Source organism: Barbatula barbatula (genome assembly GCF_947034865.1).
Source record: "Barbatula barbatula genome assembly, chromosome: 19".
Taxonomy (NCBI): domain Eukaryota; kingdom Metazoa; phylum Chordata; class Actinopteri; order Cypriniformes; family Nemacheilidae; genus Barbatula; species Barbatula barbatula.
In genome coordinates, this window is record NC_136782.1 from 5194504 (window position 1) to 5215819 (window position 21316).

The following is a 21316-nucleotide window of genomic DNA, read 5'->3' on the forward strand; positions in this document are numbered from 1 at the left end:
TTTTGCCTTTTGTAGAGCTGTAAAAGTGGTCACTGTTTCACCACATACAACAGAAAACAACATTAAACACATTCTCACTGCAGTCAACACACGCACATGACCTCCAGCTTTTCATTCATCACTGTGTCCCTCTGTTTTAGGAGCTGGAGAGTGTGCATGAAGATGTTCAAGCCATGAGCTCCTGCTGTGAAGAAATGACCAACAGATTAAAGGTATAATGGGTGTTTACATCAATACAGTTTACAGCGCTTTCATTTTAAACATTTTATCAGTATGTGTGCTTTCTTTGGATTTGAATCCACGACTGTTGTAATGTAACAAATGAGCTATAGAACATGTTGAAGATGTTGCCATGTTTGCTTCGTTGTATAATTTAAAATAGTTAAAACCATTCAAATTATGTGTAATTATGTACAAATTAAATGTATAATTTAAACACTAAGTTCATTTTATTGTTAGTCCAACTCCAAACATTATTTTACTTAAAGATTCAGAAATAGTATTAAATCAAATGTAGTTTTAACAAATGGATGACCGGATCATTAACTGTTTGTTAGTGATTGACAGCTTTATTCCTCATTCACTTTCACTGTTTGGAAAGAATATTACAGAAAAGTAATTTAAAGTTACTGAGGCTGTCTGTCCATTACATTGCTTTCTCTTGTCTATAGGAAACTATATTTTTAAACTATTTATTTTAAGAATTACGTCTCGTGTGTCAACAGGCAGCTAAAGAACAAACCCAGGACTTGATTGTGAAGACCAATAAACTCCAAGGAGAGAAGTGAGTCTAATATAAAGCTGTTCATTTATGAAAAGCACATCCACACCACACATAAAAGGTCTCTTTCTCTTTATACTATCTCTGTATCTGTACATTTTAAGGATTGCAGGAATCACTTATTGGAATCCCTGACGGTGGTGTTTTTACTTAAACTAATCCCTGTCTGCGAAACCACCCCTTAGAGTTTAAATCAGGACTAGGCCTTATTTTAATCAGGAAATATAAGTCGTTTTACCAAACACACCTTACTTAAAACATTACTTGTGTACATTTTGAGGCAACAGAAAAGCATTGATGTATTTTAAGATATGCCAGTGCAAGTTGTTTCAGTTTGGACTGGACAGCATTTATTTTTGTCTAGGATTAGTCTAATCCCTGTCCGTGAAACCACCCCTATTCTCTTTATGCATATGTGGCATGTTTTGTCTTTTTTCTGAGCTATAGTACAAATGCTGTCAAAAAAGTCAGGCCTGTTATGGTAATTTTTAGATTGTAACCATTACTGAATGCAAAAGTAGGCGTTGAAATGCTTTTAGCAGGTGTTAGTAATATGCAAGTGTAAATATCCATATTTATGTGGTTTTAAAACTGTAAACTATATTAGCCAGTCAGTCCTTTCTTACTTTCATGTGTGTTACTTTCAAAGGCGTTAAAATAGACTACTTTATAGTAGTTTTTGAATGATAAAATGTCCAAATTTGGTTGAAATTCAGTGTAACACAATATTAGTGGGCATCTTCTGTAAATCCGGGAAAAATGTATGATTATTGAAAATTGCAGTTAAATTAAACAGTAACCTTTTTACAACAACAATGAGTATTACACTTATTGTTTTTATGCCTAAACCCTTTTTCGTCTTTGGTCCATCTTACTTTTATAGCAATTGTTTTTATATGCGAAGTTCTAAAAAAAATTATTGAATATTTTTTATATATTTATGCAAGTAATGGTATTAAATATCTATAACAGTACAGAGGAACGAGACAGGCATCCATTTAAGAGTAATTTTCTTTCAACTGCTAAACAAGAAAACTTTAGAATACCCATTAGAATAAAAATACAGTGTTTATTGGTGTGGATACTAATATTGTAATAGTTCTCATTAGTTCGTAATATCACACAAACTCTCTTTTGCTGCCAAATGAGTAAAATATAATATAAAAATTTCAGATGTTAGATTATATAAAAACCCTACCGTTGTATTTGGTTAAGATGCATTACTCAGTCTTTGACTGAATAGCGCTCTAGTTCTAGTAAACTTCACAGTTTTTCACTATTCTCGGCAGTACAGCAGAAATAAATGCTCTTCTGTTTCTCAGCACTGCCAGCATTGCTCTTTTTCTGAGTGGACGCCACATTATGCCACATTTTCATTTATACATCTGGAAGATGAATCAAGTGCGCACACGTTAACCAGTGAAGTTCAACTTCTGACGCGATCTAATGAATCATTCATGATCATTTGGCTCAATATTTTATCCCTGCTTTATCTATTTTCGAATGGCACTGGTTATGATAATAACAAAGTCAATGTAATACACAAGAAGTAATAATGACAGCTGCACGTGGATATGTGTCATCATAACATGTTTTATTACATCATGATTTGTTGAATTACATCCTATTGGAAAACGTGGATGTTGGTGGGAGGGGATAAATTGTGTCAATCCAGTGATTTGATTCTTACTGTACTTACAAACTCTCTGATCTAACTGCATTTGATAATTTTTTACTTAAAGCTCATCTTTAAGCATTAAAAAAACATATGTACAAGATTTTTACTGCGATAATAATTTATTCATGCCTTGAAATGACTTTAATGTATCTCTACAGCCTTGCTTCATTTAGTATACATGGGATCATGAATATGCTAAATTGGCCCCGCCTCCATTCAATAACGTGAGCTCAGACCCTTCTTTTGTGTTCTGTTTGTTCGATTTTACTGAATTTATGTGTAAGTGCCATTACTGGTGACAAAAGTTTACTGTTTATTAGGATCTGTTTCGCTTAATAAATGGAGGAAAAGTGTAGTGTCCCAACATCCGTGACGTCTTGTGTCTAAAAGACCCTGGTTTCTTGATGTGCTTTTTCACAACATAGGGAACTAGGGATCAAAGTAAGATGGCTAGACTTTACAGAAGAAGGAATTGACAAGCAAGTTGTCAATATTTTCTTTTGTTTTGGGGATGAATCTACCAAAATGCCTTGAATTTAACCCCTGGGTTGATGGGAAATTAAGGCGATTGCTGGAGTATATTCACATCCTGCTAGCCACAGATCAGTTTTATAGCCCTTTATAGCCCTCGCCCATGTGCTTGTTTATGGGCACTGAGAGGCTGCCAGTGAAAGTCATCGGGGCATAATTGATTGGAGAGAAAGCTGACGAGGCGCTGACACCGCTGGGCAGTGGCATGCTTTCTGTGGACCAATGAGAAACTGCAAAACCTAGAAATCTGTCCACATAGGCTGCTTATTTCAGCCATTCTGAAATGGAAGCCCATAAGCAAACTGCCTTCTTGCTGCTTCACCAATTGGCCAAAGAAGAGTATATTAGAATGTTGACTGGTTGTTGAATATCGACAGCGCTTCTAATAAGTCTTAAAAGTTAGGCGGCCCACTTCTGTGTAGAGATGCAATTATTTACATAAAAGAGATTGAAACAGTGAGGTGGAAGATAAAACAAGGATAGGAAGAGAAAATAATCCAGTTGTTTGACCACCGTCTCTCTGACCTTGTGGAATGGCCAATGTTGTTGGCACCAGAAGAGACGCTGACAGCTGTGATGGACAGCTGGTGTCTCCACGCTCTGTCGCCACCAGCCCCGCACTCATCCAGCTAGAGAATTCAGTCGAATAGGCAGAGAGACGCATAGGGATGGACAGGTTGGAGCAACAGAGAGAGACATCAGGGATGTGCGTCCAAGAGTCTGTTAACTATAACTGAAACTATAATGAGGTAATTTTCCCAGAAGGCATTGTAATCGAATTCTGTCAGGAGATATTTGTCTACAGCAATAAATGATGCTTAGTATTTGTTTCATGAACGCCCAGGTTCAGTTTCACTAATTTAAAAGGATGGTTCTCCCAGTGAGTTTGTCATCATCTACCCACTCAACTCATTCCAAACCTGTATTATCAGGGCTTGGAGTTGTCAAGGTCCAAAAGAAAGAAAAGGCGCAAGCTTGACCTACATAGTACATATGACTAGAGGTTGAACGAAACTCTAAAAAGTATGGCTTTACCTGCTTCAGAACAATTCGTAAATGTTGTTAGAGAGCACAGACACGTTTCCTGCGTCAGGAAAGCGAGACCTCGCGCAAGCGAGGCAATACTGACGACACTGAACGCTTTCATTCATAAAATGTTAAAGAAATCTGTTGCTTCTACATTAATTTGGAGATTAAATGTGAAATTATAAGAATGTAAAGGTATATTAAAAAACAGGAATGTTATGTGCGATTAATCAGATTAATCTTTTAATCGATTTTGAGCGTTAGTAATACTGTATATTTTTCTGCATTGGCCCTTACAGACTTATATTGACTCTTCTATAAATATAGAGCGTCTATCCTCATTGTGTCCTTGTGTTGGGACACAGAATGTCTCGGTGACATTCTCACCAGCCAGATGGGATTGTGGCAGTTTGTCCGGTTATCTTTTAACCTTGCTTGACCCTGCCTGTACCCAGAGGGACAGCTGTGTGAGCGACAGGTCAGAACACAGCTTGTCATGCTTTCATAGAGGACAGAAAAGAGGAACTCAAATATTAATGTACACCTGCTGGTGTTCAGCTCTCTCAATCTGGAGATTATTCTACAAGATGACCTTTGGTGAGCTATTTTGTTAAATCAAAGTGCTCTCACACTGTTATTTTTATAGAGAATTTTTGACTGTTAGACTGTTGCTGGCATTACATGATACTGTTCTGAAAGTGATAGTTCACCCAAAATGGAAATTCTGTCATGATTTAATCTGTATGACTTTTTATCTTCTGCAAAAAACAGAAGCAGATATTTTGAAGAATGTTGCTATCCGTACAAGGTCAGTACTCATTGATTTGTATTGGTTGGGTCACCATACAAAATATCTTCTTGTGTTCTGCAGAAGAAAGTCAGACAGGTTTGAAGTGACAGGAGGTTGAGTAAATATTTTTTTTAGCTGAACTGTTCCTTTAAATGTGGTGTGGCGAAGTACATGCAACAATTTTTGCCATCCCGGATGAGCCCCTACTGTTTCACTGCATGAATGAGGTTTGTTGCGATAGTCTGTGATACACGTTGTCCACCCACCTGCCGATTACATCACTTGTCCACCGCGGCACCCACCCCAACCTTCATTTAGAATTTTTATAGTAATCAATTTAGTAAAAGACCAATCTGAGGAGAGTGAAGTGCTGACAAGAGGATGGCGGAGGCTTTTCTGCATGGCAAAGAACATGTAGTAGGATATATAAAGGTTTTTCGTTTCGTATTCCCTTCTTATTATTTTCTCATTTATTTGATGTAAAATGTATGTTGTGGTTACTCGTTATGGTAATATAGGCAACTTATCTAATGTAAATATTTTCGTTTCTTAATAATCTTTAGTTTGATGTGTGCTGTGCCTATTCGTGTAAGGTCTGTGTTTAATGTAAGCAAATGTAATTGTACTGTTTTATAGTTTTGTGTGTGTGATTTTGTTTAAGAAAGATATTTACCCCAACATTAATTCAATCAATTGCCTTTCCCGAATGGACGCTATTTTCAAAATGAAAGTAAAATGCTTCATGTGCAGGGCAGCATCTTCGACAACCCCACAGCAAACCCCCCACCCCTGGTGTTTTGACACACCGCTTAACGTCGATTGTGTGGCTAATCTTCCCAAAATGTCATCACCGCAACATCCCTAACATGAATAGTAAAAAATGGTACAGGTGACAGCTCTTTTCATGCAGTGTATATCTTTTTCCATTACACCTCTAGTCCACCTGAGACAGAGCAGGATGTTTAATGTTTGCACTTCCATATCAGTGAGAAAGTGTTTGTCACTGTTTGACACAGCCGGGTAGCTTTTTCATTGAAAAGAGGAGCAACATCCATTTATTTTGTAGCTGAGTATGACGCTTGTCACTGTTATCATGTTTGGCTTGTGTGGCTAATATTTTGTGACCGTAAACATCGCTTCCGGACAGTGATGAAAGCACTAACAAAAGTAACCAAGGACAGGCAAACAGAGCAGGACCTCAACAGCATCCTTTTTTGCACACTATATTTCTCCCCTCATTATGTCTCTCTTTCTTTGTCATCTGAGTTTGAGTAGATGTTGAGACACATTTTTTTGTAGGAGGAAGGAAGTGAATGTTCAGGGGGGGTGTTGAGTTTAAGCCTTCAGTCATGAAGTCTTAAATGATTTGTGCTGTCTCCTCCATGACAGTTTTTAACAGGTTCCACACCGTCACCAGCCAACCCAGTAGACTTTCTATTCAGCACTCTTCAAGCTTGGGTCTCTTGGGTAAAAGTAGAGTCAAGAAAAGAGAAGATATTGGATAGGACACAATTATGTGATGTATAGGATGAATGATGAAGACATTTGAGAAGGTTTCGTTGAGGAAAATTGTTTCAAGAAGTTAGTGGTGGCACGGATCACAAATTTCACAATTTGGATCATTTTACGGATTTTAGGTCACGGATCGAATAATTTTTTGCATCATCTAATGTAAATGTTTATCATGGTTTTATTATTTTATATAATAACCATAATACCTTGTTTTTGCGATCAATAAAAGGCTAAAAATAGGGGCGCTTAAATAAGAAGTTGTGAAAGGACCGTGAAGATATCAACAGATTCATTTAACATTATTATTTTATCTTATAGGCTATGTTATACAGTATGCATGCATAAAAAACATGTATAACAAATAAATATGATAAAAACATGCAGTCAGAGTAAACAGCTGACCACTGGATTTCTAGAGATCAGATTATCTCTAAATTATAAAAGTTAAGATGTATGCCAGAATACGCTTTACTATTGTTCTTGTCCAGATACATGAAAGAGTGCATTTTCAGCTAAAACTGGAGGGTGAGCTAGAGCGCTAAACTATCTTTTACTCTATGATGAATAAACTTACAGTTGATCCAGAAGTACTATAGGCAGACAATGGTACAGTTATACTTGAGAAATCACAATTTGTAAGATCTGTGAAAAACCACTTCGGACCGACGTAAAGAAAGAAATATAGTTTCTCTGTGCAAACTTTCTGACCAGCACTGAGATCCACGAGTGTTGAGGACACAATATGGCATGTTTCCTAGTGGAAAGCTGTGAGATGCATTACCCAACCATTGGCTTTCATTCTAGTGAGTTTAGCTTGGATGAGCATTTGTAGATTGGAAAAGACTCATAATACGCTTGGTAGAAAAAATGAACCCTGTACTCTGTAACCGCACAAGCCATATACTGTACAATTGTTTGATCATAATCTTTTCCCTCCAAAAAAAGAGGAAGGCAACCCCAATTTTTTTTGTAGCGGTGTTTGATTAACAATTAAGTTAGTATTAGTTTGTTAGTGTCTCTGGTCGCAAAATTACTTGGCTATTTTACTAAGTTTTAGTTGTGCGCCATAAGGTCACACAGACTTCACACAAAGAAGCGGATCTGTTTAATGCACCCTAGTTACTCGAGGAATCGTTGCACATCATTATAAATATACTTTATTATCATGAAAAAGCCTGAAAAGGTTTGAAGAACAGCGATAGAATGGCATTTTCTCAATATGCATTCCTCAGCAGTCTTGTGTTCTCGCTCTACATCATTGTTCCAATACTCGAGAATTCAAGAACGGAGAACGCATGAAAGTACCCGGATGTGTTCTTGATATAAAGAAAGTCCCAGAAGTCACTGCGGCACGTCCATGTTCTTCCGAGGCTGCCTCACAAGACTGGTCTCCACGAGAACACAAGTCCGTTCTTTGCATTCTTGGAAGTGAGAAACGGCCAATATGACCGTTGGCATTTCCTGGAACTGTTGGTGCTTTCCAAACAGAACATAATGCCCTCCGAAGGGACAAAACGTCTCCCCAAATAAAGAGATGACGACGTTGTTTGTGTTACTCCTTCTTCCAAGGACATTTTGAATGGACAGACTAAGAGATACAATTGCGTTTTCCCTCCAGACTTTACATATCAAGAGTGTTACTCTTCAAAGGGAGTTGGGCATAGAATGATCACTTCGGAATGGTACGCAGGGTGTTTGTGTTAATCGTTTTCTTCTGTCCCATCTTTTGAGTTTCTACACGAGAGTGCCCTCTGGCTTTCGTATGTTGCGGCATGTAACCGTAATTCATTAAGGAAACTGAGCATAAGAATTGCTAAATAAATCGTTCCAGCCCAAAGGTCTATAAAGACCTCACATAATGAAGAGTTATGTTTTTATTACCTTATAAATGAGCTATTTATATCTATACTGCCGGCCCCCTTACATGGAATTCACCATTTTGTTTCTACGGTATCCCTAAATGGACAAACTGCCCCACAGAGAGCATTTCATAATACGTTATCTCCTTCACCAAAGAAGCTTAACCTGACAACATCTTAGCCCTGTGTCAGCCACCATAGTGCTTGGAAAGGGAAAGGTGGAGTGAGCCGTTAGTTGCAATTCGTAACACCGCCGCTAGAGGCGCTAAATTTCAACACCAGACCTTTAATTCCAGGTGTACACACTGATGTCTCTCACCTGATCATTGTGACTAAATCACCTAGATCTTTTTAACCAAAAGAGCTCTCTGCAGTCATACCTCTGATTCAGTTATTTCTTTGCGTGATTTGTAAATGTTCAATGTGCCTTTTTTACATTGTGATTAATGGAGTTCACTCATATGCTTGAGAAAGTACAGTCGTGAATGAAATGTGTCTTTCTGGTAGTGATTCTGTTGTGAGAAATCTGGATATTCAGTAGGGTCCATTATCTCTGTTAATTAGGCTGGGACTTTATTAGCCACCCACATGAATGTTCTCTGTCTTTCATACACCCCCAAAGACACAACACTGAAAGTCAATAATTAGGCAAACCCGCTGTGTTGACTCCTGTGTTTAGCTTCTAATCTGTTGTTTTGGTTAGAGAGCCAAATGAAATGCATTTCTGTGCAATTCTACAATAAATTGAGTTTGATAATCAGTAGTTTAGTTTCCATGCTGCCCCTAAGATGAGTCATAACTTAAATTTTATTGACACAGTTATTGTGGTGCATCATAAATCCTACAAACTTCAAATGAAATTAGAAGATAATGATAAATTCTACACATCATCTGTGCTCATGAGATCATAGACTCATGTGTTTTCCTCAGCCTCGCTCCAGCAAGAGTGGAAGTTTTAAATCGGGTGCATGGAAAGTCCAACTTTTTTTTCATCTGGCATGTCTTTGAAGTTTGATGTACGTTCCTCTGACGTTTACGACACCCCCCACACACAGACATGCACGCAGTTCACCCTGCAATTTTCCAGGTTGGATCTTCCCTCGGGCCTCAAGCTGGTGTCATATGCTTCTTTAACACCGGAAACTTGGGATATGATTCCATAGCAAGCCTGCGCGACCCCAAACATCTCCTGAACTCGTTCATACCTCATGTTAGATGTTGTTACACACATGTAGCCTCGGGCAAGATTTACTATTAAACAGAGGGAGAGAATGAATGGAAATCGCCCTCGGCTAACAGAATAGCTAATAGTATGTGAAATGAGGGCTTTATGATCACATTAAATACATTTGACTCCTGTAAGGACTGTGTGTGTCAGAAACAAAGGGGAAAAGGCTGGTTGGTGTCCGTCGGACAGATTTGATCAGACCGAGAAAGTATTTTCTTTTGTTTGCATGCTTAATAAGCGTAAAACGCTGAGGAGTTTTCTGTTCTCTAAAAACATAACAAATAGTGAGATGATGGGTTTAAATCATTCCCTGTTCCCTACAACGAAAGTTCAAATTTTTCGAGTGTCACATGATTCATTGAGCCGTCATATAGTTCCAGGAAGTAGTTTTTTCTCCTAATTCTTTATTTCTTACGGTTTATTTTTCAGTAAACGACTAACGTCTTAAAATGTGTTAAAAGGCGTCAATTGGTCTATTTTGCCCCATGTGTTCCTCTTAACTCCCGGGAACTATTGAGAGGCTCCATGAACTGCCATTGTTGTGAAAAAACCTTTCCGTTGGAAACAATGGAGTTTGGCGACTCTCTCTCTGTCAATGGCTCTGTTTTTTTCGAATAATCGGAGCGAAGGTAGTCCCACCTTTCTGTAAAAAGAGCCAAACGATAAAGACCGACGATGGTCTCATAAGGCGCCTGTGCAGGGACTTTGAAAAAAAATAGTTTTTAGCCATTTTTGAGCTTAAAAACAACTTGTCACGTTTAAATGTTGATTGGAAAGTGCGAAAAAAGTCAGTGATTTAAGTGATATATAGATATCTGTCTTCCCCGATCCAAGTGAATAGGATTTTAGTCCTGTATTACTGAAAAAGCTGCCCAGAGGTGTTTCAAACATGAGTGTGCCGACTTCCCTGTAGAGACTTTTATCCTAATGTCTGTAAATGGAGAGATAGATGGGCTGCTTCAGCATTGGGTTCTTCTCTTGAGGACACCGGTTCTCATCGTTATTTTTCTGATGTCATACTTCTAAATGCATGTGCCACTGTTCAATCGTCAACATTTCCTCTTGTTCTGCTTTATACAATCTCTCTCTTACTGTTGTTCATTCTACAAAAGCACAGCTGGTATGTTGGATCAAAGTCTGTTAAGATGTTTGTCTAAAGTTTGAATAGTTCATTCAGAACTGAAAATGTTGTCTTTATTTGAAACCTGAATGACTTGCTCTCTTTTGTTGAAAACAAAAGGTCCTTTTTTGTTTTGTAAAGAATTTCCTCCTCAATTATTTTTGTATAATGTTCGTGAATGAAGACTGGGATAATGGCACGAGAGCTTTGTGGGAGGAAGATTGCTAAATTTAAAGTGGTTATTCATCTCTCATTTCATTCATGAAAGCTCACAAGAACAGGAAAAAAGTCCAGTTTGTGAATGAGAGATTCGTTTGAATTCGATGTTTGATCCAGATTATAAAGCCCATCTGAATGATTTGTTTAACAAACACACCGTTTGGTTTGGAATCTGGTCACATCGTTCTTAAAGATAACCAGTGCTGTCACAAGCTGTTGTTTTACTTCAGACTTGAAATGGCATTCATTTACGATCTTCAAAATAAAATAGAAAATAAATTCACGCAATAACTTTCAGTTCTTATTGGGCGAGACCTTGTTTTATTTTCGAGACAGGCATCGCTGCCATCTAGTGTCGTGCTGTAGACATTTACCCAAATGAGAGAATGAGTTTCATAGTTGAGCTTCCAGTTTTTGCAAAGTAGTTCGTAATTGTATGTTTCTCTCTCTCACTAGTCATCGGTTGGAGGTTCGATCTCAGGTGGCTCAAGCTTTTCTGTCAAAGTTCCAGCTGTCCGCTGCTGAGATGGCCACGTTACGCTCTTCACGAGACGTGCCCATCACAGAGGTGACATCATATAAACATACAACATCATCTTTAAAATGAATCTTCCTATTGACTACATAAATGATACTAGATGATTCATTTCCTTCATCCTTTCAATACACAAATTAAACAACTATTTAAAAAAGTTTTCAAACATATTTTAAGGGAACTTTTTTATATAAATGGCATGGGCTTTGATTATAAAGAAATATGCGATAATTGAAATAAGAGCATTTTTTCTACCACGTATTGTGTTGGCCCTATTGTTGTTCTTTGATGTTCTCCTATCAGTGCATCCCTGATTTCTGGTGAGCTACAGCTAGATCTAAGACCAAGAGTTTATTTGATGGCTGTTTCATTGTACAGGATTTCTTCAGAGCTTTAAACCGTGTGAAGAACATTCATGAAGATGTGAAGGTTCTTCTGAGAACCAACCAGCAAACAGCAGGGTAAGAGAAAGAGTTTGTGATAGTTGAGGTGTACTCACACTGTTTACGTACAGCTAATGTGTTGCTTTGAGTGATATCTGGTGTGTTTAACTTTAGACTGGAGATCATGGAGCAGATGGCTGTGCTACAAGAGACGGCATATGAGCAGTTATATCGCTGGGCTCAGAGTGAGTGTGAGACACACACACACACACACAGAGCTGAGATGTCAGTGGAATATCAAAATAGCAAAGCTGCTGCCAGGAATGTGGAAGAAGAAAACTGACTCGTAGTATATAAAGTTTGACATGATAAAACGCAATAAGTCACATTGCTTTAAAGCAGTCATCGTCAATTGGCGGATCGTGGGCCTGGTCCGGACCTTTGCTTTGTTTCATCCGGGCCACGAGAAATATGCCTAGCCTAATAAACCGTTTAAAACATTTGACTATTTTCGGTGTTTAAATTGAGCTGGAGAAACTGAGAATCACACACGCTCTCAGAAACATTTATGTAATTGATCGTTTGCTGCTATGTCTTCTAATATCTTTATCTAGCGCCAAACGCGCTGCATTTTAATGGTGGATTCACACGGTACACGGCAGTCGCGATTGTCTAGTTCATTTTTAAAGGTAAACGTGGTGAGCGGCAAAATGCGGGCCATTTCTTTGGCAGAAAGGAGGCGGTGCGCAAGGTGTGCTTGTGCATCCATAATCCTACACCTTCCGCGGGCACGACTCTTTGCAGCATGCGTAGCTGAAAATATCATATTTTATCTTTGCTCACCGAGTACTGTGTGAATGGATACCCTTTTCCACTCCGCGCTGGGATGGCTTAATGACCTTATTAGAATTTATTAGGATTAACCCCTTGAAATGTATAATCTCGGTTTCGAGGGGGTCCTTACAATGGAACACAATTTTATTCAACTTAAAGAAAATAAGATAACAATTAACAATACATCACAAACAAGCAAACAACAAAACAGCAATAAATTAAAATAAGCAGCAATATACATAGCAACAACGACAGTTTCAGGGATCAGTGATTTTATGGTGAGAAATCATTTTTTATTTATGTGAAGCATTAAATACGTTTTTATTTGATAGTTTATTAAAGATGTGTTCATCATTTGGTCCATTATTGATTTTTCAATGTGAGCTATTATCAGACTTCTTTAAACTCTGTAAAGATTTATCTTTAGTGTAGCGCAGGCATTTGACGCAGAGCGAGAACGGTTTTAATATTCATTTTCATATAAACTGTCACTTTCTATAACTGTGAATGTGCAGCTAAGGGAAAGAACAGAAAAATTGCGGGACGGGCCCTTGGAGGTAACTGGCCCCGGGGCCCTTTGAAGTCATATTATGCTGCTGCCCCCTTAAGAGCAAGTGCACTATACTGTAACACACATACGTTTTTAACAGTTAGAGAGCTTTATACAGTAGTATAGTGCTTAAAGTTTCAACATGTTTCCGGCATTAGCTTCACATGCATACAATACACACAACTCATTTAGTTTTCTTTGATGTTTTGTACCTTAGCCGGGGAAATTCTTGTTTTCTGTTGGCAGCAAAACATATTTGAGTTGCAAGATTCACTGGTCTGTCAGTCCTTCCGCTTCATCATCGCATTAAATGTGCCTCTTACACCCGCACATTATGTTTGGGACGGGCACCGAAAATGAGTGACTGAATGCGCCACTTGCGCAATGTAACATTTCTGCGCATTAACAAAAAAGATATATTTTGATCAGTTTGGCAGTCGCACCGGTACGACCATTAAGATTAACTTTGGTCGCGCTGGCAGTTACAATAGTCGCAAAATGCAACCATTTGGTCACAGTCTGGAGCCCTGAGTTCATTTTGGTATATCATTTTATAAATGTGTCTCTTTGTGTTTTTGTCTTTGTTTCTCTCTCTATGTGTGTAGACGAATGCAGAGGACTGACTCAGGAAACATGTGATATTCTTCCAGTGCTGAGTCAGGCTATGGAAGCTCTCCAGGAGCGTCCTGTTCTTTATAAGTAAGTTGTGTCCCTCACACATTCTCACATACTCATCAGCTCGCTTCCAATCCTACCGAGCAGCTTTACTACTTCTTCACTTCAGCTAAGGGATGTATATAGTTTTATTTATGTGGTAAACACCAACATAACCTTATTTAACGCTGGAATTCATAACTTGTTGTTCAAAATAAACGGAAGTTATTATTATCTCAAAATAAATTGAATAGAGATGCAATACAGAGGCAAAAGTCATGGATTTTAACTGCGTGTTTGGCTTATTTTCAAACTGAGTTGCTATTACAGATATGAGCGGAAATCACATAGCAGCATCTTCATGTCTGATACGAGTATAATAAAATGTTGGAAAGGAACGACGGTCTTTAAAGATGCTGTTCCGATATTAACACACACTCGCTGCTTCATCATGTATACATTATGGTAGTTTGCATCTGTATGGTTCGTAGCTCTTTTAAAAGCCTGTCAGAAGCAGGGCTGCAGTTCCTCATTTGCACCACAAAGTGTCTCTCACGTCCACGTGGAATCAGTTTAACAACAGCAGTGTTTACCTTCCTGACTGTCGGAGCTTTATGAATGGTCCGACTTCCGCGAGGGAAAACAATGGTTAAGACCGATTAGTGTTTTCCAGTGATAGAGCGACATCAATGCAATAACAACCCTGTTTGCACGAAGAAAGGTTGAATGGAGTGACGTCTACAATGAGTGCCAAAAAACGCTGCTGTGTGTTTTGAATTCATCAGTATAAGTTGCACAACATGTTTTTCTATGCCAAACCGTACGTTGTTGTTCAAAGGGACGAGCTTCGCTCTTACTATTGCTCTTATGAAAGGTATGAGATTTGTTTACTCATCCTGCATTGCTTGTGCTACAGACACGGTTGATACCTCAAATTCTGAGGCGTGTGGTTGTGCTTTTACTTTCTTAAACCTCATGTTTTCTAAAAGAAATGAACTAGGTTTATTTTAGTGTTGCATATCTGTAATGAGATAAAACCTGGTCAATGTCTTTAAATAGAGAGCGTAATCTCTTATTTTATTTGCTCATCATGAGCCCAAACAATCTATGAAAACATCCAAAGCATTTCTCTAATCTTCTGGACAAAATATTGAGATTTTCTCACATCCTCGGAAGCAGCAGTGCCTTCAGCAGAACATTCATAGATATCGTTTAGTTTTCTCTTTTTCCTAAAGTTTCATTTTATCTTTCAAAGACAATACAGGTTTCCAAGGTGCTGCAGTAACCTCATGCTTTTTTTAATACGTGGATGAGCTTACGCGTTTACGGAGAAGCCTTTTCTCACACTTTATCATGATCTTTCTCTCTCATTCTCCCGGCCTGTGGCGAGTTTATCTGGGCTAGTCCAAGGCCAGAGGAGGGAAAGGAGAGGACGGAGCCTCCTAAGTTCCTGGAATCCGTTCCAAACCTCTCCATCCCTCCTCGCCTCCCTTTTTCTCTGGCTGCTGTGGACGCTACTGTTTAGTCTGCGCAGGGTCGTTCTCAGCTCGTACATCAAAACACAGCCGCGTTTCCTAACTTCATAACTGTTTGGCGTCTTTGTGTTTGACCCTGGATCTCTCTAACCTAAAGTATTATTCTTTCACTGGTTTCTTACAGAAGGTCCGAGAAAGACTGTTATATTTTGTGACAGATCTCCGAATCTAGTTTGTTAATGTTTTGCTTTCTCGTTGAGTCTGTATGTTTATCAATAGGGTTGTAAATACATTATGTAGTATTTTAGTCTTATTTCCCTTATTTATATAACTGAAGCCATAGCCTCGTTTGGGTAAATGGTGAGATTAGTGATATGTACAAGTCCTTAAGGATTGTGGCTTTTATATGCTTGATGCAACCATATTTTTGTACATTAGGTAATCAAGCATTGTTTTAATATTTCAATATTTGTATTCTATTTTTAACGTATTCTATGTAATATAATAAATACAAAAAATAGAAATATAATTGGATTTATGGTCTGTGGTTAAATGTCAGTGTGGCAATGAACCTCCTTGTGAGCTGAAACTGCTAAATTAAAGTTTGTTATTAAAATTTTAAAGCTGTATCTAGTAATATATAGAAAGTTACTTCATATACCCCTTAAAATGAATGGACTCTAAAATATTGTTTTGGATTTTACAGGGTTTCCTAGGAAATTTAAGAAACCGGTATTGAGTTTTATGTTAATCTCCCACTGCTTTGATCACCTAAGCATTTCAAGGATGACGAATAAGAAAAAACACACACGAAAAGACCCTTATTCTTGCTTTTGCTTTGCAGGTACACGCTGGATGAATTCGGAACAGCGAGGCGCTCTGCCGTGGTTCGAGGGTTTATCGACGCCCTGACCCGTGGTGGTCCCGGCGGCACCCCGAGACCCATCGAGATGCACTCACACGATCCCATGAGGTACAGCCCCTCACACGCCTGCGTCTCATCCAATCATTCCATTGAAAACCTGCCGAAACCACGGAGGACGACATTATCACTTTCCCGTTCTAATAATATCCCAGCGCTAGTAATTGAGGGTCGTTTTTAGGGTCACACTGCTGTTAACGTCTAAAAGCCTCTCCATCTCTGATTAACGTTGTCACACTCTTATGTTCTCCGCGTATCTAAGCCGCGTCTACCAAAGCTGCAAATCCAATTCAGCCTGTAAGCACATTAAACCCAACCTGATTCTTTCAGGGAAGCACTCGCTCTTTCAGAGAATTACTTAGCGTGGGTTCAGAGAAAGGTTGGGCTGTTGAGATCTATGGATCGAAGCGCACGCTCCAGGCCAGCACCCCGTCAAGTGTTCGAATGGCCTCTTACACCCCTCCTGTCAGAAACCAGGAACGTCGATAAAACTGGGAAGCGGTTTATTCTCAGAATGGTGCTTCCCTCCCACTGGCTCTGTTAAAGGATATGGAGCCGACGTAATGATAGCTGGCTGTGTGATAGCCTCAAGTCTCTGAAAATCTATAACTCAAATTGATGTAACTACTACTGTGGACATTTAGACTCAACGTTTGAAGCAGTTAATCATGTGGTCATCCAGCTTCCACATGTGCAGGGTTAACCAAAGCTGTTTGCTAAAGCAGACATCGCTTTTACTATTGCTCATACTAAGAACTGAAGTTACTGACATCAATGAAAGCTTAAATAGGATGTCACGACTAGCCAATCAGAATTAAAAACTGCCAAATATTCCTGCCTAGCAAATCCGTAGCAACCACTTAGTAATATGCAGAGCCATTGAGAGAAAGAGTTGGGACAATGCAAGATCGAAATTTTCGCGTGTCACTATTATGGAGGCTTCAAGTTTACCTCATTTGGTCTGTTTAGCCGCAGATCCATGCGTTACTAGTAACTTCTGTGAACTATTGAGAGCCTCCATGAACCGCCATTGCTGTGAAAAACTGTTCCATTGGAGTCAACGGAGTTGACGCGACTCTCTCTATCTCATGGCTCTGGTAATAGGATAAAGATGATAGGAAAGTTTGCATTTTTTGTAATGATTGATACATTTTCTTTAGATAAATTCGGTCGCTGTATTTTCGCATTCTGTTTTTGGTCAGGTATGTTGGCGACATGTTGGCCTGGCTCCATCAAGCCACTGCCTCAGAGAAGGAACATCTGGAAGCCCTGCTCAAACAGGTTACCATACAAGGTACACACCGTCCAGCACAGATCATACAGAACATTTTGAAATTATCTCAATGTGTGGGGTTAGGTTGCTGACAGATTGTCTCGCTGTGTTTGGACAGGGGTTGAGGAGAACATGCAGGAAGTTGTTGGCCACATCACTGAAGGAGTCTGCAGACCACTTAAGGTTAAACAAATTTTTTGTTTTTATTTGTAAAAGTAAACAATACACAATAAAAACAAATCAATTCGCCAAAAAACTACTCATTGTTAATGTTACTATGCTTTGACTACAATAAAACACTAATTTTTTAAAAAGGGTTTAACAACATTTCCACAGTTAAGTATGTATTTGAATGCACTAAAGCTACGTACAAAATTGTAATGACATGCCAAACAAGAAAGGTGAAAATTTCAACCGATAAAAATGGAGATTAACAGGAACTTTGACAACCCAGTTTGTGAAAGTGACTGATATTGATAATTTTGGCCAAAAAGGTAAAACAAAGAAGCAAGAAAGATAAATAAAAATCTGTCAGCATCATTTAAAGTGTTAAAAAAATAAAATAAAATTAAAGCTGCAAGCAGCATTTACCGGGTTTCGAATTTTAAGGCAGTCAAAAGCAGTCGTGCATTCATGAACAGGTTAGGGGGTCACACCTCAACACACGCATGAAGGATCAAAGTCCAACACACACACACACGCACAGAAAAATGACAGGTATGAACTCATAGAAACTATGCATGCTTACAGAAACATGCACGTATACTACAAGAATGGTGGTCTACACATATGTGTAAAGTCCACGTGAAGCTATCTCAAATCCTTCTCTAACAACGTCCGTTTAAGTGTCATAGGCTCCGCCCAGTTCAGTTTTTGGGCCCCCCTACCGTGTATGAATATAAATTTCAACGTTTTTTCAATGATTATTTACATTCACACTCCACAGAAGTCATCTGCATTGGTTTGGTTCCAATCGGTTGAAAAACCAAGGACTAGTTTGTGAAAGTAGTTTTTGACATTATCAGCGAAAACTCACAAACCGTTTGATCGACAGAAATGGTTCTAGAGGCAAAGTTGTTCAGAATGAGAAGAGATATCATATAATGTAAATAGTTTGGGTATATGTCAAATGTCACGTGATACACAATTGTTTTTAGAATTGAAATGTGTGTCAATTTTGCCATTTTTACTGGTTTAGCGCCACCTAGTGTCCAAACGCCACCTTCTTTTGTAAGTGACCTCGGAGTGATGGTCTACACATTTGTTCCAAGCCCCATGATGATGTGTTAATCCGTTCTGGATTTATGGCCATTTTTATGTGATAGGCTCCGCCCAGTTCAGTTTTTGCCCCCCCCCTACCGTGTATGAATACAAATTTCAACTTTTTTTCAAAGATTATTTACATTCACACTCAAAAAAAAAGGGTCGACATATACGGTCTAAGCCCCTTAAAGATAGCTCAAATGGTTCACGAGTTATGGTCATTTTAGTGAAACTGGCTACTTCCGGTTTTGATGTTTTGATGCCCCCTAGCGACCCTGAATCAAAATTTCACATTTTTTTCAATGAATATTTACATTCACACTCCACAGAATTTATCAGCGTTGGTTTGGTTCCGATCGGGCAAAAATCCAGGGACTAGTTCATTTTTTTTTTTTTTTCATAAAATGCAAATTAGCGGGAACATTTGCATACCGGAAATGAAATCGGAGATAGTCATTTTTTAAGTTTGGAGCCAAGGTTTCCAATGACACCAAAATAACTCACAAAGTGACAACGGATGAATGTTTCTCTTTGGAAAGTACATGAAGGTGACGATTTGTTGATTTGTTTCATCGTCTGTCAGGTTCGTATAGAGCAGGTCATCGTTGCCGAACCTGGTGCAGTTCTCCTGTATAAACTCTCCAACCTGCTCAAGTTTTACTATCACACCATCAGGTATAAACACCAGGCTTTTTCATGCGTTTATGTCCTGCATTTCAAAGTAAACCTCTTCTTTTACTAAATGGTCATTGGTAAGCTCATGTGATAGTTATTAAACAGCTAGAACAGATAAGTTTGGATATAACTTGTAACATTTCTTGGTGCTCGTCTTTGTCCTCACAGTGTCATCGTGGGTACCAGTGTTTCCTCTCTGTTAATGACTATGGACGAGATGCACATGCTCAGTAAGAAGATGTTCTTTAACAGTCTCAGCCTTCACGCCAGTCGTCTCATGGATAAAGTGAGTACCTGCACGTCTTGTCGACATGCTTAGAATCCTTTGTGACATTAAATATACTTACTTAAATATACATTCACATGTACAAATTGTTATAAGAGCAAAGGATATTCAGAGTAGATAAAGCCCGGTTCATAGCACAAGCACGGTAGTACACAACATTATAACTTGATTTCCGACATATAGACCACTCTTTGGAAGACATAAACAACGCTGGGCCAGAGGAACGTTTCAGTGTTTGAACAAAATACAACCAACAGAACAATTATAACTGAATCAGAAAGGAAAATGGATATCTTTAATGTAAGATATAAATAAATAATATAAACATGTCAGCTAAATGCGTAAATGTACATAAAATAAAATAAAAATGAAACCAGAAGTGTTTCCTGAGCATTGTTTACGACTTACAAAGTGGTCTATAGCAACTGAGCTGGGAGAGTTCGAGTCCCAATTCAGCGTGTTTTGTTGATCCTGTTCCCCTCTCAATCATGTTCTTTTCAGTCCATTTATTTACTGTCCTATCAAAAGGTCCTAAATATAACTTAGAACGAAATAAAAATCATTTACACACAAACGACATCTGTTTGTGAGGACTGATTCATTAGAATGATTTTTGACTGTGAAACATTAAGTAAGGACCAGTTGAATCATACTTCACAAATAAATGAAATAAACAGACTCACTATAAAGAATCAGACTTTCCAATGATCTATCTGAGATTACCATTTAGAATACATTTGACTCTCTAAGGCTCAATAAAAGACCAACCAATTTATTAGAATGAGTCACACTTTTTAACTTCCTTTCAGACGAAACAGTTTGCAAAAGGGAATCAGACTTTCCAGACAATGATATCATCTCAAACTGTGTACTATTTAATGTGACATTATATGTAGCTAGATTAGTAGCGTCTCTACTTTTAGTTTGTTCCTTCCCAACACTGCATGGCGTGAACTACACTGTTATAAATAAAGGGGCTTAAAATGTTCTTCACAGCGATGCCATAGAAGAACCATTGTTGGTTCCACACAGAACCATTCAGTCAAAGGTTCCTTAATGAAGCATCTCTTTCTTACTTTTTTATAATCTGAAAAAACGTTTTTCGCCACAAAGAACCTTTTTGGAACCAAAAGACTCTGCTATAGCATCAAAGCACCTTTTATTAAGAGTGTACCTGTTGAATACAGCTACTTGCAATTGCTAGTTGCAATGTGCATCTTGAACACTTTATTCTCTTGCACTCAACACAATTGAAAGTTCACTCTTAACTCATCACCAACTGAGTTTTTACCAACCGACTGAAAAACAGCATTCTCGCACCAGGGATTTTAAATTACCCCCAAAATATCCCCAAACACGTACTAGCTTTATCAACAAGTGTGGATCGATAGCCAGAACAAGATGGCCCCCGGTGCACACTTCTGAGAGAATTATCGCCTTAACAGTGCTCTAATCAAATCACCTCAGGCTCGGGACGTATCGCTGCCTTGAACACAAGCCAGAGCTAATAAGCCCTATTAGAGACAGACACGCTCTTGCTAGTGCTCGACTGGTAGGGTGTTTATTAGTCAGGCTCTCTCCGTCATACACATTCAGCTTGATTCTGAGGATCCTGAACTGGAAGAGTTAATACATGTCTTTCTTGTTAACTGCATCACTCAAACCTTAAAAGGAAGATTTAACTAATAATCGTCTGTGTTTTTTTGCTTTGCCATTTTATAA

General features: G+C 38.5%; 1 protein-coding gene across 2 annotated transcripts in view; it reads left to right on the forward strand.

The window, feature by feature from the left end:
- The window catches only part of cog6 (component of oligomeric golgi complex 6), a 39584-nt gene that overhangs the window by 3260 nt on the left and 15008 nt on the right, over positions 1 to 21316 (forward strand). For both annotated transcript variants that reach the window (XM_079481665.1, XM_079481666.1), the window contains exons 3-13: positions 141 to 212; positions 726 to 784; positions 11201 to 11312; positions 11658 to 11740; positions 11837 to 11907; positions 13652 to 13745; positions 16020 to 16148; positions 17300 to 17391; positions 17489 to 17553; positions 19217 to 19308; positions 19477 to 19594. In XM_079481665.1, coding sequence (XP_079337791.1) covers positions 141 to 212; positions 726 to 784; positions 11201 to 11312; positions 11658 to 11740; positions 11837 to 11907; positions 13652 to 13745; positions 16020 to 16148; positions 17300 to 17391; positions 17489 to 17553; positions 19217 to 19308; positions 19477 to 19594 — 987 coding nt within the window. The remainder of the gene's footprint in view (positions 1 to 140; positions 213 to 725; positions 785 to 11200; positions 11313 to 11657; positions 11741 to 11836; positions 11908 to 13651; positions 13746 to 16019; positions 16149 to 17299; positions 17392 to 17488; positions 17554 to 19216; positions 19309 to 19476; positions 19595 to 21316) is intronic.